Here is a 27667-nt window from a genome sequence, read left to right as displayed (position 1 = left end):
TATACATTTATTTAGTTACACATATAATTATTAATAATATTTACGATATATTTGATATAATAGAGACTTCTTTATCACTCGAATGATAAGTTTTTTTCGTCATAATGAATTGGACAGTTAATTTATGAAATTTATTAGCTCTGGGACAACTAACTGAATCAAAATTGTAACTATCTATCATGGTGGAGTAAACCTGCTTTCTTATACAGCCATGCACACAGAAACAATGGAGGAGTCTGTGTTACACGTTGTAAAACCCCCAGTAGCACAGTGATATGTCTTTATGTCTGCGGACTCACACCGCTAGAAATAGGGTTTCGATACTCGTGAAAAGCAAAGATAGATAGCCCAAAATGTATTTTGTGCTCAGTTATAAACAAGCAAACAAACGAACACATGTTGTGAAAAACTCTTTAATTAATTAAACATATTATCGTCAAAGTATATCTATATCTGACTAAGAATACCTAAAGTAAGAGAAAGTTTTTTTTTTTGCATTGGTGAAAATTCTCACATGAAGATATCATTTGTTTTACTGTTTAGAGCTAGCGTTTTACTGTTTTGCAGTAAAAATGTAAACACCATACATTTAACAGAATCTACAATTAAAACTTTACAATCTTTTACAATCATTTGTAAAAATTATTTACAAATAATCATGTAAACTTATCATTATAAGTTTGGAATTAAATGATATGTTGTTTGTTACAGCAACTATATTATATTTTTAACACTCTTATTTCATATTTTAACAATATTTTTTCCTTCTTCCTTATAAAGACAAAACAACTTGGGACATGTAAGTATACAGTTGAAGATATCATTTGTTTTCCATTCTTTGCCCTTGCCTGTTGTAAAAATCTTCCAATTTAAAAAACGAGCACAAACCATGAGTTGACGTATTGTACATTCATTACTGTAATAAAAATTATAATAACCTAAATAATAATGTTCATTTACACCTTCAAATGCTGTGTTGCAATCACAACAATAATAATTTACCCCGAGGAATCTCGTCATTGAAGTTATAATATCAAAATCATTGTCATGATATCAAGGAAAACCTTTCTAAAATATGAAAGACTTTTATGGATAATGCGTTTCAAATTACCTAAAGTAATCTTCACATTTTGAAATTTTTTTCTATTCTGCAAGGTTTTTTCTTGAAAAAGAAATATATGAATCATGTAAGTTTTTAGTCATGCAGTTGAGTAGTATTCTTTGCTGAATGTTATTACATGATAAATCTATATTGGGGATTTTTTTCAAAGGGATGCAAAAGCTATTACTACAGCAAAGGTAATTATTGTTCTACATAAAAAAGATTGTTTTCTTTACCTAATCAAGACTAAATATTTTTATAACTTAAAATTACTACAACAAACAGGGAATTCCAATGCAGCGGCCTAGAATATAGATATATCATTTTTACTTTGATTTACTTTTTCAGCATTAGTTATGATCATATTAGGTGAAAACAACTCCTTATTTTGTAAACAAGTACTTATTGGTTTATCCAAGTTATTAAAATAATCATAAACCCTAACTTTACCTCTGTTGTTTAAAAGACTTGTCTCATGTGCTAGGTTCTGATTATTCTTATTGGGTGTTTGTAATTTTTATAATGCTTGTAAGTGGATGTCAAAAGGTTTGGAATTAAATGATATGTTGTTTGTTACAGCAACTGTATTATATTTTTAACACTCTTATTTCATATTTTAACAATATTTTTTCCTTCTTCCTTATAAAGACATTTAATTAAAGATACCTATAAAAGACAGAAAAAATGACTATAAGTATAAAAAAACGTATTACTAAATATTTTTTGCAACGAAAGTTAAACAAATTTACATTATTCAGATATGTAAATATTTATGCTCAAACAAACATTGAAAACTTAAATCTTCTTCTTTGCTAGATGACTGTTTGACACCTCGATAACTTTGCATTTGCTAGTACCTTCATCATATGGTGTCTATATAACAAAGAAGTAAAAGTGATAATTTTATATCAGTGTAGAAAATTGTATTATGCAATATAATTTCATAAACAAATATGAAGACAACTTATAATATTCAGTACCTCTAAATATGCAGTATCTTCAACAGTTAGAGGCTGTCTAATTGTAGGGACATTTTTGGAACTCACCTGTAACAGCTAGCGTATAGTGAGATTATATCATGCATAAGTATACAGTTGTATGTATTGTATCTTGATTACGTATTATCAGTATCTAAATAGCTCTATGTTTCATTTAATTCAGGAATATATTTAAAAATATGGAATATTACTTACAGCAGATAATTATCCTTATTAAAACTACAATATAAAGTAATTGCTTGAATGTTGAAATTCAAACTGATTACAGACTAATTTGATTTTAGTTTATATATAGATGAGAGGCCAATGTTTGGCCACTTCATGTATATTATGAAATATATTTGGTCAACGCAAGACTGACCTTTATGATGTGTCATAAGTTGAGAGTCATTAACAAGTTGTATCTGAAATACTAGATTTTATTTGATATATGATAACTAACTTGAAAATAACAATCTGTATAATTGTTAAGTAAAAAATAATTTAAGCCATTGCAAAACTGTTTCAAAATACATGTTCATTAACTGTTATAACATGGGATTGGAAGTTTTCTAACATAGAAAAAAAATAGACTTTGAAAAGTCAATATCTAACATGAAAAAGCAAATTGACTTTCATAAGTTAAAAGGAATTGAAATAGTGCTATGTATAAACACTTATATGAATAATGAAGAATGCAAGGCTCATACGGTATATGACCTGCGTATATAAATTGTTTTTTAGGAAAGTGAAGTTGAAATATAAAACTGCACATTATCATTTATAAATTAAGTTCATTCGTGTATGAAAGTGTATATTATTGAACTAAAACGTTTGATCATTATAATGTACACGAACTGCTTTTAAAATTTTAAAAGATACAGGAATAGAATATCTTATTTGTTTAGAAATATATGTGTTTGAAAGTGCCATAACTTTAGTCTCCTCTATATCATTACAAATTAGTAGTATATATGTATATATTACGCATGCATATCTATGTGTGTGCTACAAAACTATCAAATTCCAGGGAAGTTTTAAAATGGGCATGGTTAAGTGACGTTCTTGCTTACCCTTCGTATTTGTTAAAATAAAAGTTCATTGAGTATGCCAACTATATTCAGTCAGGCAAGCATGTGAGGAAGACTCAGACTTTGTATTGTGTCCTAAGCTTCCATTACAGAAGAAAAATCGTTTATATCCGTTCAGCCAAGTTTTAGTAAAATACATTCATTATTATGCCTAATTCATTAAAGAAACCAAATTTGTTAAATATAAAAATAATAATGGTTAAACATAGATCTATTAAGGTTCAGTAGAACAAACCAACTTGAAAAGCTAAATATGTGATTTTAAGTATGTATCCTTTTCTGTACAAACAGAGAATACATAGTATAAATATACAAATAAAATATCAGCAAATGCAAAACGTATGTCAAGAACATTAAGTATAGAAGTGAAAACTAAATAACTAATAAATCAGTAAAGTACTTTATACAGAAAGCAGTTGGTATTTGTAAAAGTATGTAAGGTAAATTATTGGATATAATATTTACATTCATTAAATAATGGATAAATCTAGATAATATATAAGTGTCATAATAGTTGTCTCATTGATATAATGGTTTTACTCGTAACTTTTAAGGATCATAATTAAATGTAGACATGGATAATGCAATTATGTGTTTAGACATCCTATCATGAGCTCATCATTTTATAGAACTATCCATTTATAGAAACATCATCCACCCCAGTAGAACTAACCTTAATAAAACAGTTTGCCAAGTAATATCATCAACCTCTAGAAACAATGTCCACATTTTTAAAACATATTTAATATTACGAAACATAAATTTAGTTGTGATAAAAACTTTCAGTGCTAATAAGCATAAGCACAACAATATGTAAATGAGACAAAATATTGATTTCAAGACTGTTTGTGTTTGTTGGTAATTTAGCCCAATGCTACATAATGGACTATATGTGCTCTGCCAACCATAAGTATTAATTGATATACATCACCCTCTGAAGGTTTACTTGCAAACTATCTGAATGCATATCATAGTAACACTTCTTCTTGTGCCAAGTTTGTTTGTTTGTTTTTAGTTAAGTGCAAAACCACACAAAGGGCTGTGTGCGCTTTGCCAGTCACAGGTATCGAAACCCGGTTTTTAGAGGCGTGAATCCGTAGACATTCCGCTATGCTATTGGGGGCTCCTTTGCACTTAAACAGAATAACAAGTTAGATGTAAAGATAAACATAAAATAATGGGTATATGCTTTGCATGTAGTGTATTTCTTTTATATAGATATAAAAACCTTTAACTATATTGTTTATTACAAATATTTGGCATTGAGAATTATAATATAGTTTGACTGTTTCTCATGGTTTCTTATACATATATATATATTATGCTATACATGACTATTACCAGTTGCATACTGGGAGCATCCTGAATGAAATATCTCGAGGTCTCACCTTAGATCTGATCCTCAATTAACATGCTAATCACAGGGACACGTCCTGTATTAAAATATTTTCCGTAAAATTTCGGTTTAAAATAATCGCCTTTATAGTTTCTTGTGTTAACCAGATTCAAAATGTTATCTGAGTAGGACAACCGTTAGTATTAGGCCTATTCACTATTTAAGATTAATAGATTAACGGATTATCAATTTAGTGTTTAGCATATTATAGTATTCCAGTTTTATATATGTGTGTTATATATAAATAACATTTTTACCAGTGTACTTACATTTACATACTTTTGTCTATGCCCATTTACTCAAACTACGTTCCTTTTTTAACGTAATATATTCATTGCTTTTATAGAACTATTTAGAGTTATCTCGCTTTTCAAATTCTAAGTGAACGGAGGGATTTTGCTTTATTATATGCAACATTCGCTAAATAAGTGTTAGCGAGTATATCAAAAGCGTTGAACTTATTTTTAGACGGGATAATATTTTTTAATACACCACATGTTGATCTTAAATAATAAAGGTTACATTAAATCTGATACATTTCATTTGAAATCTAGCCATGAGCATGAAGTATTTATTATTATTTTGTATATTGCCTACTTAGATAAAAAATTGAATTATTTTGATGATGTAAAACAGTATGATGAAAATAATTTACAACCTTAATCCTCACAAAACTCACTTAGTAGAAACCTTTACAACGTTTATATTTTAACAGTATTTTAAGCTGTGAAGGTAGTGGTAGAAAATTAGCTGTTTTCAGCAGGTTTTATTCATTGTTTTATGATGATTACGTCCCTGATATTATATATCTACAATTGTTTCTTTTTATAGTTACTATCATACAATTTCGAACAGGTTAGGTTAGTTATTTGTTATAGCTTTGACTGTAACGTCAATTTAACACAGTGTATTATGAATTTTATGAACTAAGATAAAATTTACATTAAACTGCCTGACACGTTTTATTTACGTTCATGACACGATGCTTATAAAAAATTATTTGAGCTTGTGACAACTAACTGAAATGTTCTACCTTATTAACTATTAAGAGTTAAGGCATTTGTTTATAGTATTTACACAGCTTGATATTGGCAATACGAATCTTTAAAAATAGTGTGTAGCAAACACCTCCAAAATGAACATCGTGAAGATTTTGATTTTTTAAATATTTTTTTAAAAATTATGAATACTACGAGTTAAGATATCTGAAGACCGACAAGTAAAATCTATCAAAAGCCCAACCGCTGCTACACATGGAGTTTGTTTACATAATCACAGTGCCTTCTCATATACGTAATCTGGTGGGATAGCAGTAAGTTTACGAGCTTGTAACGTTAAAGTCTGCGGTTCGTTTACCCGCGGCTGTGGGTTGTGGTTTGTTCGAAAATCCCACGGACCTTCTAATATATCTAAATGTAACAAAATGTCACTTATGATTAAGTAATTCGATACAAAATTTGATCTCGTAAGGATTAAAATATAGTGATTGACTACTATTAGCCAGAAAGTTGCTGATGCCCAGAGCTTCGCCTATACTCTCGGTGAAATCTTTTGCCAGATAACTAGCACTTTGGCTTCATCCTCCACCTTCAGCCATCAAGACTCAGGAAAAGCGATTGCCTGTTTCCTTTCAAGCTGATCGTTTCTATAACTATAATCATCCCTTTACACTGATGGAACTCAAGCTTGCTCTTCATCAGTCTGGCAGTACATCGGTCGAACCTGATGACATACACTACGAGATGTTGCGCCATCTATCTCTTGCTTCTCTTGCAATTCTTCAGGTTGTTTTTAACCGGATCTGGTAAGAGACTGTTTTCCTGATGCGTGGCTCCAGGCTATTGTCCTATGTTTCTCTAAGCCTGGGAGGAATCCGAAGATTCCTTCAAACTATCGTCCAATTGCTTTGACGAGTTGTCACTATAAGACCTTAGAGAGGAAGATTAATGCTCGTCTTGTTGGGTTCCTCGAATGAAACAACCTCTTCTCGCCCACCCAGTGTGAGTTCTGACGACAACGCTCCACTGTGGACCACCTGATTTGACTTAAAACGTCGATCAGAGAAGCCTTTCTCAAGCAACAACATCTTGTGTCAGTATTCTTTGACTTTGAGAAGGCTTATAATACCACATGGAGGAAAAGCATTTTGCGAGACCTCTATTTATATGGGTTACGTAGCCAAAACAATTTTAATGGGTACGCGATTCCAAGTTCGTGTGGGTTAGACGCTTTCCAATTCTTTTCTTCAGAAACTTGGAATCTCTTACGATTTCAGTATAAAGATTAATGCCATCACTAAACATCTCCCTCTTAGTGTTGCAAATGAGCTCCGTGTCGACGACTTCCACATCTCGTGTCAGTTATCAATCATAAGGTTTATTGAGTGGCAGCTACAGACTGCCTTCAATTCGCTTATTGAAGTACACCACAGCAAACGCTTATAACCTTTATCTTTCTAAAACCATTTGCATGTACTTTTACCACCAACGGGGTTCTTACTCCGATCCTGAACTCCGTGTCGGTGAAGCTGTACTTCCCATGGTTTCTAGGGCAAAGCTTTTGTGGCTTATCTTTAACCGTCAGCTGACCCTTATATCACACATCAAGCAGCTACGAGTCAAGTGTACAAGGACACTGAACATTCTCAGTGTCCTCTCTTCCACCTTTTGGGAAGCGGATCGATGTTCTATGCTAAAGATATTTCGTGTTCTCATTCGATCAAAACTAAACTGTGGGTTTTTGATCTATGGCTCTGCCAGGACCTCAGCTTTGAAGATGCTGGACCTCATTCATCATCAGGGGCTTCGGCTCTGCAAAGGAGATTTCTGCACTTCTACAGACCAGAGTTTGTACATTGAGTCTCATGAACTCCCTCTACACCTCCGACATTTGGAACCGAATGGGTTAACGAGATTTCCACTGTCCCTATTTACTATCTAGGGAAACCATAGCCATTGATGATGGTGACATTGTACACCTTACAAATATTTTAAATTAATTTATGGGCCATTAGCTTTTGCAACGCTACTTAAGTTTTTAATTCAAAAAATGGACTTTGTCTTGGCTTAACATGATTTCTTTTTACAAAGTTTACAAATTTTTACAAATAATTTTACTTTATTTTAATTTCTTTACCGGTTGTTTGGCGCAGATAGCCTAGTTGCTTTGCGCTATGAAATACCAAACAATTAACCGAAAGAATGGGCTTTGAACGTTGTTTCAGATATCCTAAAGAGTGGTACAAATGCTATCTTATAAGTTAAAATAATATTTGGACACCTTTTTGTTTAAGGTGCTGAAAGGGTTTCCGGACTGTCTTCAAGCTGACATATGCCTTCACTTGAATAGAGAGCTCTTAGCAAATACTCCACCATTTAATAGTGTAAGTCCTGGATGTTTGAGAGCGTTCTCTATGAAATTCAAAACAACACATGCTCCACCTGGTGACACGCTAATACATCGTGGAGATGTTCTGGTAGCGCTTTATTTCATCGCAAGAGGGACAATAGAAATTTTAAAAGATGATATAGTTATGGCGATATTAGGTAAGTCAAATTGACTGTTCAAAATTTCTAGCAAATTATCAACTATAATGTTTCTTACTTTAAAGAAATATGTTTTTACTTTTTGTTCTATAATTTGTGTATACTGTTTCTAAAATGTTTCGTTGAAGAATATAATGATTTCTTCTTTACCAAGTATATTAGGCATGTCCAAGTAGTTATGACATTTCACATACAGTTTGAGGTAGCGAGTCCAAATCTCTATTCCCCAAACATGCTAGTTCTTTCAACTACGTGAGTTTTATAACGAGATAAGCAATCCCCCTATTCATTGGTAAAAGAGTAGCCCAAGAGCTGGTAGTGAGCGGTGATGACTAGCTGCCCTCCATCTAGTTTTTTACTGCTAAATTAGGAATAGCTAGGCAGATAACCCTCGTATAGCTTTGCACGAAATCCAAATCATACCTTTTGGGGTAATTTCCCTAGTATATCTTTCAAACTAAGAACAAAAAGTGATGATAAAGATAACATAAAATGATACTAAAAAACAATTATATCTGTCAAACTATAAACATTGAAATGATAGAGTTTTCTTTAAATTAATTATTTCATCTGATCTGGCATTATAGGGAAAAATGATGTGTTTGGAGAGAATCCTTGCATCTATCAAACAGTTGGAAAGTCTAGTTGTAATGTCCGTGCTTTGACCTATTGTGACCTTCATAAAATCCTCCGCGATGATCTTTTGGACGTTCTGGAGCTCTATCCAGAATTCTACGATTCCATTAAAAACAACATGGATATCACGTTCAACCTCCGAGATGTAAGTAGATAATGTAGGTAATTCAATGAAATATACTCGGACTTGTGTGTTCACATAATACTTCCACTTTTTGTATTAAGAAAACAAAATAGTACTGTTTTTGTCTCATTAAAATCTGCAATAACATTCTACTGATTATAAATACGAAAGTGCTAAACTGCTATTAACTGTTAATGATTGCTATATATTTAACTTGTATAATTTATAGACAGCCTTTAGGAAACCTAAATGTCATTAATTGTGTATTTTCAGGATGAACAAGTTGCAGTTGACCCAGATATTTTTAGAGGAGAATTTGCTTATGGCCAAGTAAAAACGACTAATAAAGGTGTATTTTCATATATTTATTGTTTTTAATTATTACTGTACGTGTTTACTGATATCAAAGATGAAATTTTACAAAGCGCTACAGAGTAAACTAGAAAAAAAACACCGTGTTTGATGAACATTTTTAGGATCGTTTTAGAAATTTAGTCTTAAATAAAGCCTCTATTTATCATTTTACAGTTATGTGTGAATTCATGATCATGAATACTCGTAACTTTTTGCATAAACAGCAGGTTAATTACACTTTAAGATTATAAAAACGATTTGCTTAATTAATGCTATCTGTGACACCATAAGTGACATTTTAGCAACTTTTTTATATATATATACATATATCTATGGTAATTCTCTCATCATTTAACAGTGTAATGCTGCCACGATACTTTATCCACAGTAAGTATGCCACAAAAAACAAAATAGTGCCATGCTAGCATATCGTGGAGATGTTCTGGTAACGCTTCATTTCATCGCAAGGGGAACAATAGAAATTTTAAGAGATGATAAAGTAATGGCAATATTAGGCAAGTGAAATTGACTGTTCAAAATTTATGGTAATGGAAACTGTAACACAGTAGCAACAACTGGCTTCAAAACCACAGTCATCCCAATTCAGAGCAACATCTCACCCGCAAATTACGCGAAAGAGTATCCTCCGACTTAATATCTATAACAGTGAAAATAAACATACTTCCGAGTTTTTAGGTGAAATATGTTCAACAAACAGTATAATCACAGTACTTCCATTCGGTATCTAACTATAAAGTGCAGCTATACAGTTACAAGTGACTTTTGCGCATCCAATATACTTAGAAGTGGTCTTTGAAGTCGATATTCAGTTGTCGAGTGGTAATACATAATTACGTTTATTAGAATTAGACGACCGACAATGTAGAAAAAAAAAACCAAAGCTGGAAAGAACCTCGAACGTCGTTCTTATAAAGTACGATTAACTCTAAGAATAAACATTTTTCTGAAATTATTAATCTGGATCTAAAATAAATATCTTTTTAAATGGGTCTCAACACAAAAGATTTCTCACTTTGCCAATTCATGATTTTAACCGTTACAGCAATGCTTTTCCCTGACTTGTTCTGTCAGCAATTTTGTACTGTACCCTGTCTTACTGCACAGTTATTATTTATGTTTATTTTATTTTCTAAAGACGGCTGGTATGGGTATTAAAACTTTAATTAATATAAAGTGTAGACAACGTTTTGACCTTCTTAGGTTATCTTCAGGTTAACAAAGTAAGTTTGTCGGGTACATGTCATAGTTATTATAAACAAGTCACACATAATACACTTTTACATTTAATTACTGTACTTATTGTATAACATAATATAATTACATTATTTTGTTAAAATAAGTCGCTTTGATGCCTACATATCTCTATTTAAAGGAACACTTTTCTCATTTTTATGTAGCAAGTAATATTGAAAATTATCTAACTAAAATAAAAAAGCCGTAATGGATAAAATTTGAAGTTAGTTTTTGTAGTTTATGGCTGATGTTGACAAATTAAATGCAATTTCGACATTAATTCGTATCTTTGTTCAGCATGTCATTTATTTTGAATGTGCTTTTATTCTCTTTAAACAATCTATTCGTAAATTTTACCCCTCAACATTTATAAAATTCAGTATTACTTCAAAAAATTAACGCATTATTCAATATTAATTAGCCACAATTTTATTCAGTTAAACTGTCCTAAACACACAAAAATATTAAATTGCGTTTATTTTCAGATGTTAATAATATTTTGATAACATGAAGAGTTATGACCATCTGTAGAAGTACATAATTATCGTAAAATTCTTGATATCAGACAGAAGTAATTGAATATGTGTTTGATGCTCTATTGTGTATGTTCATTATGAAATTTAAAAATATTACGTTTTCATTATTTGAATGTGACTGCTGACGTGTTTTATTCCTAGTGGAGGATCCACGTGTTGAGGCTTACCAATATCCCCGACCCAGAAAGCGGAAAAAAGCTTCTCAAACTCAATCACCTGAATGTATCACAGAACTAATTGATGAAGAACATGATAGGAAATACTGTGGAATGGGGATCTTAGAGGTTTCGACATATAAAGCAAATCAAAACATAACTTCTGCAAATCTAGAGTTTGATAATCGGTCTAATAAGCAACGTAATACACTTCAATCACTTTTCGGTAGGTAGTAATAATTTTTCAACCAATTTGTCTGTGTAATTTCCTTTCTTTTATAGTGTGAAATCGGCTCCTGAATGAAACTTTTAAGCAACTGTGGGACTCCCATTATCATGAAATTCGATGGTATATCTTGTTGCTATTTGAAATTTACCATCGAAACAAATTTCAAATTGCACAGCTTATTCTTATAAATTAAAACTATATCACCAATATACCAATTTACTTTACAAAACTAATAAACAGAAAAAGAGTCCCTTTTTTTACTTACCAATTGTTGTATGTAATTTACATATCTAAAGTTGCACTTTAAAAAATAGGAAGTGTATGGTATGATCATAAAAGTTTGTAGTACGGACCGTGGCTGAGCCCCGAGACACATAATTTGGATTATTTTCAAAAATATCTTTAAAAATGAGGGGACTCAACTGATGAAACAAAGCATTCTAATCTTCACAAGTAAAGAAAAGTATATGTAATTAACTCAGCTGATTGGCAAGTTCTTTAGTTTTGCTAGAAGTAAATCACATGCTGTGATTAAAAGTTAATAATATTTATGGCATTTTATAGTTTCTGCGTTTAGTGTTGAGGCTTTTTTTTATAAACGCAAAAAAAATTCTGTAAGATGTATTAAATGTTTTTACAAAACTTAGAAATAATTGTTTGCATTTGTTCAATCATGCTGATTCATACATTAAATATTTCATAAAACATTAACTGAACAGAAATCGGCAAACATGAAAACTTGCTCATTAATACATAAGTAGACTCGAAGATTTGTCTAGATTTGTGATTCTTATCAAACTTCGAAAACGTGTAATAATTTATCTTATCAGTGAAAATTTTCTTCTTTAAATTTTAGGCTTTTTTTTAGCTGATGCTATGTCAAGTAGCGTAATAAATCTAACTAGTGTAGTTTTAGGAGGTGCTCATGAGACAATCGATGACCGGTCTTCCTCTGGAAGTCTCACCATGAAATTAGAAGAAAGAACAAAGAATATAAACCCTGCCTTTAGACTAGAGTCAAGAACTGGTTCAATTAAAGAAATCGACAACAATACGATTGCAGTATCAGGTTCTGAACAAAGTATGTATCTGAACTGTAGTTAACCGTAATATACATGGATCTAAATAAACTGTTATTCAGTTTCGTAGGAGGAAATGTTATTTAGATTGTCTGTGCATTAAGCATTTAAGTAATTATATTTCAGTAGAGCAAGTTATTCTTGGACAGATTACTTAATAATTCTTCTTAAAATAGTAGAATAAATTCAAATGTTTATAGTGTTCAATAAATTCAGTGATTAAAATATTTAATAAATTAATGTTTTATTTATTATATTACTACAGTCGTAGCTGTAAACATAAATACATTTTAGTATAAAATATGTAGAAAAAAACCTGCAAAATAGTTAGCCATCATCTAAAATTATAATTATTCGAATTATCATTTGTTGTGTCTGTATTTTATCCGTCTTTTTTATTTGATTATTCAATAAATCTGCCGACTTTCTATTTCTTGCAATATAATTTTTTATAATTATATTAATTTTTTTATAATTAGTTCTCTTTGTAACTTTTTACCACTTTGGTGTTGTTTTAGTTCTATTATATATAGTTGTAGAATGTTATACATTCTTCGACTTTGGAATAACTAGACATTTTAAGATGACTGCTATTTTCAAGCAGTATTTTAGTCCACATTAAAACGGACTATGATGTATACCCATGAGACTCTTTGTGAAATGTGCATAAATGTTTGTATCTGTATTTTTGGTATGTATGGCAAAGCTATTAAAACTATATACCGTATACCATAATTTCAAACTACTAACCAGAGGAAAGGCAAGCGCTTTGCAGACCCCCTATCCTTTGCCACCCATGCTAAAAAGTTAACTGTCACTCTTGCAAAACACTCGCAGCTTAAAGTGCAAGGCAAACACCTAAAATACCTCAGAAGTATGCAAATAATTTGAAGAAAATGACTAAGCACCTCCAAGTTTTACAATAATTTATCTTGGAATGTGCCGTAATTTTCATTTTTTCACTGAATTTTTTTTAATGGGATAGCACACGTCATACTTTTTTGTAATATAACTTTTCTATAACCTTCCTCAGAGTGTCGATAAAAACACGCGCAGTGTTTACAATAATAAGAGATCTTAGGAACTTTTTAAATAGTCAACAACCAAGAGAGCTACGTATCTCAAGACGGCTGGTGTGAATATTAAAACTTTTATTATCAAAATAAAACAGAGAACAACGTTTTGAATTTCTTAGGTCATCTTCAGGTTTACAAAAGTTATTCAGGTGACTAAAAAAGTCGAAACGTTATTCTCTACTTAATTGTAAGAAAAGTTTTAAAACTCATACCAACCGTCTTCAGATATATTGTTACTTCAATTGGGTTTCTCGTTATCACGAATCGTATAGAGTTATCTGTTTAAAAAATACAGTTAGGTTTCATGTTTTATGAAAATCATTCTATTTTCGTCCACTAATAGATAACAGTATTTCATATAAATAACAGTGTTTATTCAAAAACATTTTAGGTAATCACAACACTCTTAAACTTTTCATGAAAATATTCGTGTTTAAAGTATTAGCAGAAAAAAATGAACTTTTTTATGAATTATTTTTGAAGTTTTCTATCTTGTTCTACATGTCTTTCGAGCTTTCACTTAGTAACTGGATCGTATGTTGTCTTCGATGTCCTTATAAAAATATATTTAAAAACTCATTCTACATCTTTATTACACTTCGCGTGATGGAGAAAAACATAATTTATTTCTTGATTTTTTTATTTTGTTTCTTGATTTTTTATTTTTTTATGTTTTGTTTCCAGAATTTTTTTTTCTAAAATATCATTGCATCTCACTTGCCAGGGACCAAAATATAGGCTTTAGTTTTCTTTCTCCTTTTTCACACATAAGCGCAAGCTTTAATGAACCTGAAATTTTGTATTCAGAGTTGTTGTTTAAAAGCATTGTTTTCATCCGTACGCTCATACATCTCTCACATAAGTAGAATATTAACGAATGCAGGAACATGCTGTTGCTAACGCTCTCTTCCTGTTTTCATGTTACCACATTTTGTTTATTCCAAAATATTTTCATTATGTTACTATCAGTTAAGCGCATTGCTGTGAAAGGTAAAATTGTATCTTGCTCTTGTCATTTTACTGTATTACTTTTCTATTTTAGTAACACTAACTCCAACGTAAAAAGCGAAGATTTAAAGTAACAATACTTTAGCGATAGTGCATATCGCTGAGGTAAATTAGGAGGTTATGAACCAACAATTATACAGGGGTAGCCTTTTGCCGTGAATTATAAGTTTTATCAATAGGTGTAATTAATGAATTGCATCATTTAACTTTAAACTTAAAAAAAATATTTATTGATCAATACCCATTATAATATTAAAGTAATCTGTTGTTGTGTTGTTTTTTTCTAACAGGATATTAACTATTTCTGATAACCTGCAAAATCTTCTAATAATTTATTGCCCATTGAAACAACATACTGTCCTGTATTTTAATTTTCTCTTTTCTTTGTTTAGAATGTTTTATTTTTTTCAACTATAATCATTACTGCTATCAGTTCCACTTGGTGTTACAGTTTCAGGAAGAGCTGCCCTCACTTCCATAAAAAGATCATCATCTATGCCATTAGGTAGAGCTCCGAGACTAGCTGTTTCAACAAACTCCATTATCTCACCTCTATCGTCCTCAGTTACGGGAAAACCTTCAACTCAGAGATGCAGGTCTGGACCAGGCCTCCTCGCTTCTAACAATACCAGCGCCGTCAAACAGACAACGATTAATAGTCCAAAGTTGAGCTCCAGTTTAACCGTTCCTATGACATTCTCAACTCCATACTGTTCTCATTCACACGAAGACGAAAGTCCTACTCCTTATCTTCCATATTCGAGTCACTTAGGAACTCTGGAGTCAAGAATAGATACTCTTAGTAGGTAGGTAGTTGTGTTGTCAATTGTGATCTTAAGAAACTTATCCTGAAGCGTAGTTTTAAATATTTGGTTATTTAAGTAAAGAACCATAAAAATGCAAATTATAATGTACTAAATTTAATATAGTATAATTTAGAAAAAAAAAACACATTACAAAACCTTAATCGTTTATGCAAATAATTTAAGGCGTCAATTTCATTTAAGAACGACTGTCAGACAGATCAGTACATCATAACATGTGCTACCACATTCTTTTCTTTATGTACAAGTTCCACCCAAACTTCTTTGCTTTAAATAATATTTTGAAAAAAGTAATACAATTTAGGAAATTAAACTAAATTTCATGCAATGGGTTTCTACTTCATATTACATCTTAAATCTTTTTTATCACGTTTAATGAAGGATTTAGCTCAAACAATATATAACGAAAACCCCTATATGTATGGTATTTACTCAAAATTCATTTTTGTTAAAAATGTAATAATACTTTTATAATTCACTAGTTATTCGAATTTCCTAAAAGTACTTTAATACGAGATCAAATGTTTGTCAACAGAAACCCTAATATGAGTCAAGACAGTTATTTTCCTAGTACTGCCTTTTGTATTTTTGGTTTAAAATTATATAGTTCATTTTACTTGTATAAAATAAAATACAGAATATTTGATAAACACAGCACAATAGGAAATAAACAATGTGTCGATATGGCGTTTATAGCATAATCTTTATTTTTTTTCGCGATACACCTATTCTTGCAAAAGCATTTTATTTGTTTTTGAATTTCGCATAAAGCTACTCGAGGGCTATCTGTGCTAGCCGTCCCTAATTTTGAAGTGTAAGACTAGAGGGAAGGCAGCTAGTCATCACCACCCACCGCCAACTCTTGGGCTACTCTTTTATCAAAGAATAGTGGGATTGACTGTAACATTATAACGCCCCCACGGCTGGGAGGGCGAGCATGTTTGGCGCGACGCGTGCGTGAACCCGCGACCCTCGGATTACAAGTCGCACGTCTTACGCGCTTGGCCATGCCGGGTCCTTGCAAAAAGCAATATATATTCTTATATCAAACTACGTTATTAGAAATAGTGCAGTCGAAAACTATGGCCAAAAATTACTGATAATGAACAGAGAAAGACAATACTAAGAAAATATGTAAATTGGAACCGCATTGAGACCGTTTCAAAATTTATCGATTCTTAAAATAGCAGTCAGGTAACGATTTCCTTCACAAAAAAGCTTCTCTGAAACAATTATGAAGAAATATATCATGCTCGTATTGCCTGGAATTACATGAAAACATAATACACTACATTTAAATGTATTTTTTGACAGACATAATCACTAAATATCAATCGTTTTCAAAGTGTATTTCGGATAAATTAGAAATTCACATTCGTTTCTGCAGAAATATTTGAACCAGTCAGCGGTATTTTTAAGACTTATAATACTAAAAATCTGAATTTGATGCCTGTGTAGCTTTTTCTTTAAGAACGAACAAACAAGTGATGAATAGGCTACAATAAAAATATACTTTCTGACATTTTTTTACATCTTACGATAGTCCAAATATTGAAATAAATCTTACTGAAATATTTTCATCTTATGTAAGTTGTGTGGACTTGTTTTATAGTGATATATTTTAAACATTGTACTTTTATTTTCTGCCAATCTATTGATACAGTAAATAATGTTTTGGATTAATTTTATATAGATGTGGTTTAAATACTTTGATGTAACAGCTACGTCTTGTTGAACTGGTGACAGAAAACATAACGTGTGTTATGTAACATCTTCGCTTTACATCTATATTACGACATATTATATAACGTGTGAAATGTAGTACCACTTTTTGCCAAACAAAGCTCATTTCAAATCTTCTCTTGCATGAATAAGATTATTTCTTTTTATAACATACTTTAAATTATATCTGGATGTTCCTTGCTTGTATATAATGTTTTCCTTTTCCTCTGTCCAGACCAATTTCGTACATATGTAAGTAAAGAAATATTATAAAGAAATACTAATACTTAAATAAAAATTAGAGTAGCTGCATGCCACACTCGTTTTCATAATAAAACGATTCATTAGCGAAATATAAAGTTTAGACGTGCTATTGTTAAAAACAATACTTATGAAAGATTCACAGTAGCAGAAAAATTGTTTTCTGGTTACGATATCAGAAACAAAAAAGGCACAGATAACTTTTTTATTTAGAAATGACTGTGAAAGAAATACAATGCAGCGGCATTTCTATTACAATAGCTATTCTAGACCAAAAAGTACAATCTAACTTAATTTTTTTCAGAAGTAACTCTTGTGGGTTTTAGAACCATTTTGTGATTTGTGTGTTTGTTAACAAGAAAGTCATTTTATTTACTTTGTGTAATCTTCATCTATAAAAAGTTTATTTTTGATACCATGCAAAGCGACGCAAGGGTTATATGATTTAGTCATTCTAATTTTGAACTGACAGACTAAAGGGAGGGCAGCCAGTTAACAATACCTAGTCACACCAATTGGTAGGCTACATTTTCGAATAGTGGAATTCAACACTTATTCTTATAATACAATAAAGGCCCCAGAATGAAGAACGAGATCTTGTGGTAATGGTATCTTCACGCGAATTAAGATTATCAGATTCACAATTTGACACTCTAAAGATTAAACCATGCTCAATCCTTATATACAAATGAAAAAAAAATTTCATGAATACCATAATATCGTTTTCTGGAGCCTAATAGCTTACATCTGTGATTAATATTCACCAAAATTAATAATTATGACTGAAATTTGCATGCTTAAGGCCACAATTGCTAAAAAATGAAAGAGGTATACTATAACAATTTGTGACAGATTAAGCAACACAAAATTGTACTAGTTAATATCTTTCTGCAGTAGTAATATATACTGCACTACAATGACAACCATTACAACTAATCCAGAGTTTAAATTAATAATATAGACTTAACCTTTACGTTTAAGCAATTAGTAGGCATGTATCTGAAACACTATTCCATTTTAAGTAGGCAAAAGGTACGAGATCCTGATTTATTCTGACGTACTTTATGCAATAGTCTGAGTCATGTGCAACCCTACTTATTTAGGCGAACCATCACTAACACTTTCCATGACTTAATGCAATCCTTTATTTTCTTGAATACGTAATGTTTGAAACATTCTGTTAAATCTGAAAGGGTTAGATTGTTCTTTATTTGTTTGTTTCTTATAAAACATAACTATACACAATGGGTTATATGTGCTCTGCCCACCAAGGATATCAAAACTCGATTTTTAGTGTGACGAACTCATAGACTTACCAGTGAGCCGCCAGAAGGCAGAATTAGATTAAAATATTCTAGTTACAAAGTCATTTAAATTCAAATGGATTTTAAGCTGTTGATTACTGAATATATTAAGTCATTTTATCCATAGAAAAAATAGTTTAATATTTATTACGTTTGGTTTTATTTTATTATACATTCACTAACTAATTCATTTCAGTTCTGCGAATACAGTGTAATTTATAATGAAAGTGTCTTCTACTGCCCAAATAATAATATTAAACTTTTCCTGAATTTTTAGTAACCCGAAGGTCGCGGATTCGAATTCCAGTCACACCAAACATGCTCGCCCTTTCATCTGTGAGGACATTATAAAGTGACGGACAATCCCACTCTTCTTTGGTAAATGAGTAACCCAATAGTTAGCGGTGGGTAGTGATGACTAGCTGCCTTCCCTCTAGCTCTATACTGCTAAATTAGAGACGGCTAGCGCAGATAGCCCTCGTATAGCTTTGCGCAAAATTCAAAAACAAACAAACCAACTATTTTAAAATTCATGTTATTGTATCGCACTCATAAAACTAACTGATAAATTTATGGTTAGAGGTTCTTTTTAAATGATAAAATTCGTTAGATACACAAAAAAAAAACATTTCTTGCTACTGGTTTCCTATGTGTTTAAAACTGCTTTTATTTAAACTTCACTGTAATTCTCTTATCTAAACTGACAATTTTTCGCTCTTATTTTTAGGCATGTTGAAAATTTAGAGGATCATGTCACGAACGATATGAAGATAATAATGCAACATTTGTCACAGCTGCTCCAAACTTCTGACATTTCTTACATAACAGTACCATCAGTTGGTTCTTCTAATGTTCGGCCTGTTAAAGAAGCGACGACATCTCAATTTATACCAAAACAAAAATCTTTTAAAAACCGTCTAGCTTCAGACAGAGTAAGAAGTAAACCCTGCAGGAGAGTCAATAGCTTGCAATGTACTCCTTCCTCTTCGGGAAAGCATAGAGTAAAATATTTCTCGCAGAGTATAGATTTAGGAAGGTTAGTAAAAATTGTGAAACATTTCAGAGAAACATGCTTATAAAAGTCAGCTTTTTTATTTCATTCAACACTAATACTGGTAGTTTATTTAATAATATGTCGTATTATAAGATCCAAATAAATCTAACGCGATTTCTATATTATTTTCTCGTTTAAATCGTTTCTGTTTTCCACTATTTTATTTTAAGTAGGACTTATGCGAAAGTTTATCATTATGTAGAAAAATTCACATAAGGTTATAAAAACACACATAATTTTACAGTAAGTTTCACATAGCAAGCGAAAAATAAACCACTAAACCAGCGAAACTTTCAGTATCCGACGTTAAGATTTGGTTTATTCACTACTGAAAACAGGTAAGACAGCTTAAGTACATTTTGTGAAACACTTCTAAATCCATGATCTTAAAGAATGTTTAATTTAATTTAACAACCTAAGTTTGAATTGCACGTTTGGTTGTGATCATAAAAACATCTACCCTAGTACATCTCATCCTCGCAATGAGCATATGTCTTCTGACCAGTTCCCATATTTTTCTTTATAGATTGTCTCTCTGTACTTCCATATGAGGTCTAAGTTATGTTTTCATACATATTGTGCGCTTTATAGTGTCAGAAATTAACAGATTCACTTCCAATAGTTAACACCGCCCTACATAGTTTTTGTTGACTTGAAAGTAACAGTTGTTTATACAGGAAAATTGTACGCTGTATCCAAAAATGACTTTATTTTTTTAGTGTCAGATCAAGTTTTTCCCACAAAAGCCGGAAAACGAAATGACAAATTTCATTTATTTTTATAATTAATTATACTATATTCATACTTTCAACATATTAATTATATTTTGATAATAATTATGCTTTCATATTAATTATACTTCTAGTAATAACTAGTTTGTTTTCTGTTTTTTCAGATTGAATTTTGAAATTTATCTGCAATAAGTATAGTGGTATAATGCATTGTAGAAAGTGCAGACACAGTCATATAGTATAGTATATACCGTCGAAATGTTTCTTTGTACATGGTTTCACTTACAAATATGCACCTTTATTTCTTCATCTCTTAATATTCTAACCGGCTTGTAGCAGAGGTAATCAGTCATCGTGCATTCAGGTACAATAGAAAATTACTATGCTAGTGAATTTTTTTAAATGTAATTAGTAAAATACTCAGACCTGATAGAGAAAAAAGGAAGTGTTTTCAGAATTCAGGGTTATCGAATTAACTATAATCAGGTGTTAAAACTAAATCAGCAGGAAAAAAGTTTCCAAATGCAAGCTTGTGATAATGAACAGTTCGTTCATCGTAGCTTTACATTACAAACAAGCACATCTCACAACCAGGTTTTCATCTGATACACTTAAACATCGTAATAATCTTTGTATTATAAATTAGAAAATGCATTTCATGATATTAACTTAGGTATCATATTTATCTATTTTACTTAGATCTTTAGCGAACCCGGTATTTGAAGATCAGCCTATCCTGGATTTTCCTGGGTTACTAAATGCTCATAGCGTTGAACAACGCCTTATAGCGTCCTCTTCTGTGCATGAAGACTCTCATATACCTGTGCGTAGCCAATCACAACCTGCCGATCTAATCCAGGTTATTTAATTTTTGTCCAGCTTAATTACCTTTTAACATATTTCTTGGTTGTAGTTTTTCACATTTTTAGAGGTAATTAAAATACTGGTGTCATGAAGTCTTTGTGTCTTCTTTTATACCTTGAAAAAGTATTCGCTCAGTTGTTGGGCATATTACAAATTTAGATATTTACTTGATAACTCTTCCCCTTTCATCAGTAGTACCTGATATTTTATTTGGAGATATTCACTTGATAACTCTGTCACTTCATCAATAACATTTAATATTTACTCTTCAGATAAGAAAATGAATTTATTTAATACAAAATAAAATAGAAGGAAAGCACAGATAGGTATTCAAAAGTAGAAACGATATCTTATCGTTTCAAAAGCATAACACAGTTGTGAAGATTTTAAGAAACTGTACAACTAAAAATTTCAAAAACATCAGTTGAATTATACCGCACGAGTGTAATTTCAAGTTTCAGTTTTATTTATTATCGCTAGCAAATATTGTTACATTAAAATATAAATTGAAATTTAATTTGTTTCAAAGTACAGAGTTTGATATTTTCTTTCTTAAATTACTAAAGAAGTTTCTCTTTAAGCAATCTTAACAGGCACAAAAGAATAGTGCATTTAATATTAATGCAGAGCTCTGTGAGATGTTCCAAAAATGTATTAAGAAAAATTGGAGCAAGTGTTCAGTTCAACATGATTACAGCTTTATATTATATAATAGCAATGAAGATATTATAAGATAAAATGCTTATTCATAACAAGTAAAATTATTAAACTGTGCTTTCAACATCGAGTCTATATACTGTGACAATATCAGAATCAATAAACTATTTTCATGGAATCAAGAAGGGTGTCCAGTTTTCGATGACATCTAAACTCGACAGGCTGAAAATGTTGTCATTTAGTTGGATGTAAAATGCTCCTTGTACCATTTTCTTTTTAGTGTATGAGTTGTGTCCCATCATTTTAACCTTATTCCAATTTATGTGTGACTTTCTTTTCTACTACTATGGGCTGTAGGTAGATCAGTATTGCAGAGTTTTTGACGCTTATCATTGTTCTTGAATTCTGAAAAAACTTATAGGAATTTACTTTATTTGATTGTTTGTTTAGAATTTCGCTAAAAGATTGAAAACTTTTTAAAGATTTAAGAACAACGTAGCCATTGTTAACTTTAAGGGCTTGAAGTAAGATAAAGAGCTTATTTTTATAGTCATAAAATAACACGATATAGTATGTAGCAGTTAGTAAAAACTACAGTAAATGAAACAAATATGCGAAGACTTGAAATTTGTTACTGTTTGATTAAGGTTTCAAGGATGTTGCATTTTGGGATCTTAAGAATGAATAAAAAATTGAAGATAATGAATAAGTTTGAAATTTAAAAAGCATTAACATCTTTTATTCCCTTTCTCTTTGAACAGTCAAGGATGATTCTGCCAGTTCGTACTTCAAGGAGTCAGAGTGATAACTGGATAACAAAACAGGAAGAAAACGCTCATGTCACTTTATCTTCAGATAGAAGAATGAACCGAAGACCTTCTAGAAGAGATTGTAAGATGGTTGATAGGCAATCATTTATGATGCAGAAACATGAAAGAGATTATAAAACTTCAAACGTATAAAAATGTGTAGCTCGTTTACCTCTCAATCTATTTTTATACTATCCAATGTACCACTAATTTATCATTGATTTTTTAACATGAAATAATGTGTACATTCTCTAAAACTGAAGACAAAAGTCACGTGTCTTATCCATAACCACTTACGAGAATATTTAGTGATTACGGGATATGAAAACTACAGTGGTTATCTACTAGCAAAACATTATTCTCAATTTACTGTCGACTACATTTTAATTATAAGATCAAATATAAAAAATAGAGGAATGGATTTACGTCATAAAAACACTCTTCATATTTATTAATATTATTTGTATAAATTAAAATCCTTTACACTGTTAGAGTTACAATTCAGATTGAAAGAAAACAGGTGATTATGGTGGACAGCGATAGATTGATGTTTAGCAGAACAGCCGCACAGTCAAATATCAAACATTAGGCTATGAAGCCCCCACCAAATAATAACAGGAACTCACACGTGAAGGAAGGCTAGCGTATGAAATAAGCATTAGAAGTACTTTTCAAAAAGTGGCATGAATCTCCTTCACGTATATTAGTAAATGTAAATAAAATTAATGTTAGCTTGTGTACTAGGAGGACGTTTAAAGAATGGCCTGTGACTCTTTCAGGTAATAGCAAATGTAATAAAAATAAAGGTTAGTTTATGAACTAAAAATTATTTTTGAAAAGAAGCATCCTGTATCTTCAGGTTATAGCAAGTATAATAAAAATTAAGGCTAACTTATACAATAGAAATATTCTTTGAAAAGTGACATGAAGCTCGTTTGGATCACCACAAGTGACCAAATATAATGGAAATCAAGACAAGAAATCGCATTAGAAGTATGATTTAAAAAGTATTATTATTATCAACAGACTGAAGTCGATCAAAACGTTTCAATAATAGTGTTGTATAAACATATCAGATAATGAAAATATACAATATTAGATGTTTAACTAGTCTTCTCAAGATGGTTTTATAAATGTGTAATTAAACTGAACGTATCCTTGTAAAATTACTAGTTCAATTGAATAGCTCAATAACTATATTATTCACGTGCACAAAGAATTTGATATTTCTATCAATACGTAAGTACGGTTTTGAAATTTTCTGCTTATTTTATTTTTTCCATTGTTTAATATACTTACTATTTTCTCAGGGGAACGAACACTTTTTTTGACGAAGTAGAATACTAATTATTTCAAACTTAAAAATTATGACTTTGTATTAGTTGTTCACCTGTGAAATAATCTTTAATTTTCTTAATTGCTTTAATTTATACAAATAAACAGCATACTTAGATGTTTAAATTAGAAATTCAATTTCAATTTCGTGCAAAGCTACTCGAAAGCTATCTACGCTAGCCGTCCCAAAATTAGCATTGTAAGACTATAGGGAAGGCGGTTAGTCATCACTATCGACCGCCAACTCTTGGGATACTCTTTTACCAACGAATAGTGGGATTGACCGTCACATTATAACACCCCCACGGCTGAAAGGGCGAGCATGTTTGGTGCGACTGGGATTCGAACCTACGACCCTCGAATTACGAGTAGAACGCCTTAACCCACCTGCCCATGCCGAGCCATTAGAAATTAGAAGGTTCACTGTTTTTAAATGAGCGTACAAATACTCTTTTCGTTGTAATCTGTCAAGAAAGACTGGTTCTCAGACTCTTTTAATCTGAAGTTCCCTTAATGTCAATAAAAATGTTTGAGGCCCTCAACCTATAACTCTAGCATAGTGATTGAAAAATATCACTGCATCCTTTAGTTAATTCAATATAATTTTGTCGACTTATTATTTATTTAGAATTAAAGTTAATTCAGCATCTTTGTTTTCGGCCCATTTTTGGCGTCACCATATGAAAAGCTTCACGACCCAAACTTTGAAAAACACTGTCCTAGACGACGCTTCTTACGTATTATAAATACTTTTTTTTAACAAAAAAAGGGAAAGAAACATTTGTCTTAATATTACAACAATATGCACTTAATCACCTTAGAGACAGAGTTTATTTCTGTAAAGGTCTCAGTCAATAGGCACCTAAACTGAAAGTTTCTTTATTTTCTTAATGCTACTAACATGCTTTAGATACATCACTAAATCAAATTGTTAAGGAACATGTAAGGAAAAAAAATTGTTTTCCACATTCATTTGAAATTATCTCTCCTAAAACTGTGGTTTGGTTGGATTGTATACGAAAAATAGTGATCCTTATATTGAAGCTTAATCACAAATAACTGTCTTTTATACCAAAACAGCTGTTTACTTCTTTCTGCACGTTTTGATAATTTTGTTAAATAATTTCGTCTTGTAACTACTTGTGGATGGAAGTTTTGTTCCACCTATATTATTGTATATGAAACATTGTTTTTCAGCGATATAACCAGATTTAGAAAGTTTAACTGATATTTAGCGAGGTTGTAGCTGTTAGAGGGTGAGTACCTTGATTTATATTATCCATTTAGAACTACCTTTTGCGAAACACTGATAAATGAAAGGTTAAGTTTTCATACAATAATATTGTTTGTATAAACAGTTTACTCTAATATATACATATATATATATGTCCTATCTTCTTACAATCCATCTTTAAATTGTTGTGAATTATGAAATGTTTTCTTCAGCAGCAATGACGCGTTTTAAATATAAATTTATATATATTAAATTATACTACCACTGGAAAACAGGACTGAGTAGCAAGCTATTAATACATATTTATTGTTTGATTTTTAAAACGAAAATGTTCTTATTTAAAACAATTTATTTAAAACCAATTTTTATAATCGTAATTCAGTAGTGTTATATGTCTTTAATCCGTCTTGAAACATGTCATAGTATGCTTTGAAACATTGAAATATAAGAGATAAAATTAGGTAAAATATTTGTTTAACACCAGAATTACGATGGAGTACATAGGGAACCCGACTGTTTTTGAAACACGTTTCTGAAATATTTATACACTAAATTGTTTGTGAGTCCATATATTTGTGGGCTGAATGGTTTATAAAATCATATGAGTCACTCAAAATATTTATAACGTTAACGTTGCAATAGATCCAATTAATGCATTTTACATATAAAATGAATGATTTCAACTGATCGTTTTGGTACGTTCTTTACTCGTATAATGCAATAAGTAGATCTCACTAATAGTAAACGATATTCAAGCATGTTAGTAATTTGAGAAGTAACATAAAGAAGTATATCTTATTCTGAAAATTTGTTATTATATTGCTGTAGTAATATATATATTGTAATGCATAAGTTTAATATAGCTAATGCCAAATTCTAATTAAATATCCACCTTTACAACGAAGTTTGTTCAAGTTAAAATACAAACTCTTTATAAAACAAACATCAACCTTTTGTAATAAAGGGTAGCTATCATCATAAGTTTCAAACGAAGTATTCGTTTTTGATAATATATCTTCATTCAAATAACTGCCGATGCGCAGTATCATTTTTTTTCTTGGTAAGCAACATGTTGCAAAACTTATTTAGTTTGTTTTTCATAATACAATATAAAAACTCTAACACGTTTTTTTTATATATGCTATAGATTAACATACAAGTTATTTAATATACATTGAAAATAAACTAAATAAACAATTTTTTAATTTAAGATATTTAACAGCAACTATCATTTCAACATGAAGTGTTAATTAGTATTTTGAAACGAGTTAATATAAACTGAATTTTCTCCAAATATCCTTAAGAAATAGAGGAATAATTAGCGTAAATCATACATTTATCAAACTTGTTTATGTACGATAGTGTACATAAAACTGGGACTATATTTAATGAAACTTTAAACAGTTATTTTAAAAAGTTTTAAACTCTCTTGAATATGATAATTTAAATAATTTTGATACATCAACTTTTAAAAAGAAACGTGTTCAGTGATAACCATAGTTAAAGTATGAATTAAATTTTATTAAAAGAAACTTTTCAATACTGAAATTTTAAGTTTTCATTTTATAACCATTTGAGACAAAACTTAGAAATACCAATAAATTTAATAAATATTATTTAAAAATATTTGAACTAAATGTAAATTTGAAAATAAATGTTGAAATAAATATCTATGTGTAAGATTTATTGTTTCATGTGAAAATAATTTTTCATGTCTGAATTAATTTAATAATAATAAAATGTAGAATAGTTCTTTAATATTGTCACTTTCTGTTTTAACTTCACATGTAATAGGTTAAAATATATTAAAGGCATCAACTCTTCTAATCTATTTGCTCTTTTTACAGGCTTGCTTACGTAAACTGTATCAGTTGAATTTGTCCGAGTTGTGGTTTTTATTAGTGATAACGTTTGGTACATTTCTGATATTTTTCCTTTAGATTTCATAAAGTCAAAAATAAAGTTGTGAGTGAAAACACAAGCTGTTATATAGCAAATTGTTCATATCTAACTTCTTTCTAGACATGTAGTTAATATATTTAATAATGTATATTTTAGAAATGCGAAATTTATCTGCACAAAATTACATATTAAGAATAGTGTAGATAAAAACTATTTTATCTTAAGAAAACAAGTGGGTGAATAAACGGTTTGGGTTTTAGCTTACTGGAACATTGTATATCACTTCCTTAGATAACTTCTTTATCTGTTTAAACAGAAAAGGTAAATTTGTATGTAATTTGAAGACTTATAACGCTAAAAATCAGGTTTCAATAACCGAAGTGGGCATAGTACAGTTAACCTTTTGGG

General features: G+C 30.6%; 1 protein-coding gene across 2 annotated transcripts in view; it reads left to right on the top strand.

Annotated features, from left to right (window-relative positions):
* LOC143252811 (voltage-gated inwardly rectifying potassium channel KCNH6-like) overlaps positions 1-26918 on the top strand; it is a 53238-nt gene extending 26320 nt beyond the window's left edge. The window contains exons 5-13 of one of the 2 annotated variants that reach the window (XM_076505532.1): positions 7859-8111; positions 8699-8892; positions 9145-9220; positions 11157-11396; positions 12310-12480; positions 15014-15368; positions 19401-19709; positions 21158-21317; positions 22741-26918. In XM_076505532.1, coding sequence (XP_076361647.1) covers positions 7859-8111; positions 8699-8892; positions 9145-9220; positions 11157-11396; positions 12310-12480; positions 15014-15368; positions 19401-19709; positions 21158-21317; positions 22741-22941 — 1959 coding nt within the window. In that variant the 3' untranslated portion in view covers positions 22942-26918. The remainder of the gene's footprint in view (positions 1-7858; positions 8112-8698; positions 8893-9144; positions 9221-11156; positions 11397-12309; positions 12481-15013; positions 15369-19400; positions 19710-21157; positions 21318-22740) is intronic. The other variant, XM_076505533.1, reaches the window with a different exon arrangement.
* The last annotated feature ends 749 nt before the right edge of the window (positions 26919-27667 follow it).

The sequence above is a fragment of the Tachypleus tridentatus genome, chromosome 6 (genome assembly GCF_004210375.1).
Source record: "Tachypleus tridentatus isolate NWPU-2018 chromosome 6, ASM421037v1, whole genome shotgun sequence".
In the NCBI taxonomy this organism is placed as follows: domain Eukaryota; kingdom Metazoa; phylum Arthropoda; class Merostomata; order Xiphosura; family Limulidae; genus Tachypleus; species Tachypleus tridentatus.
The sequence above is the reverse complement of the archived record's forward strand: the minus strand, read 5'-3'. Positions and strand labels throughout refer to the sequence as shown.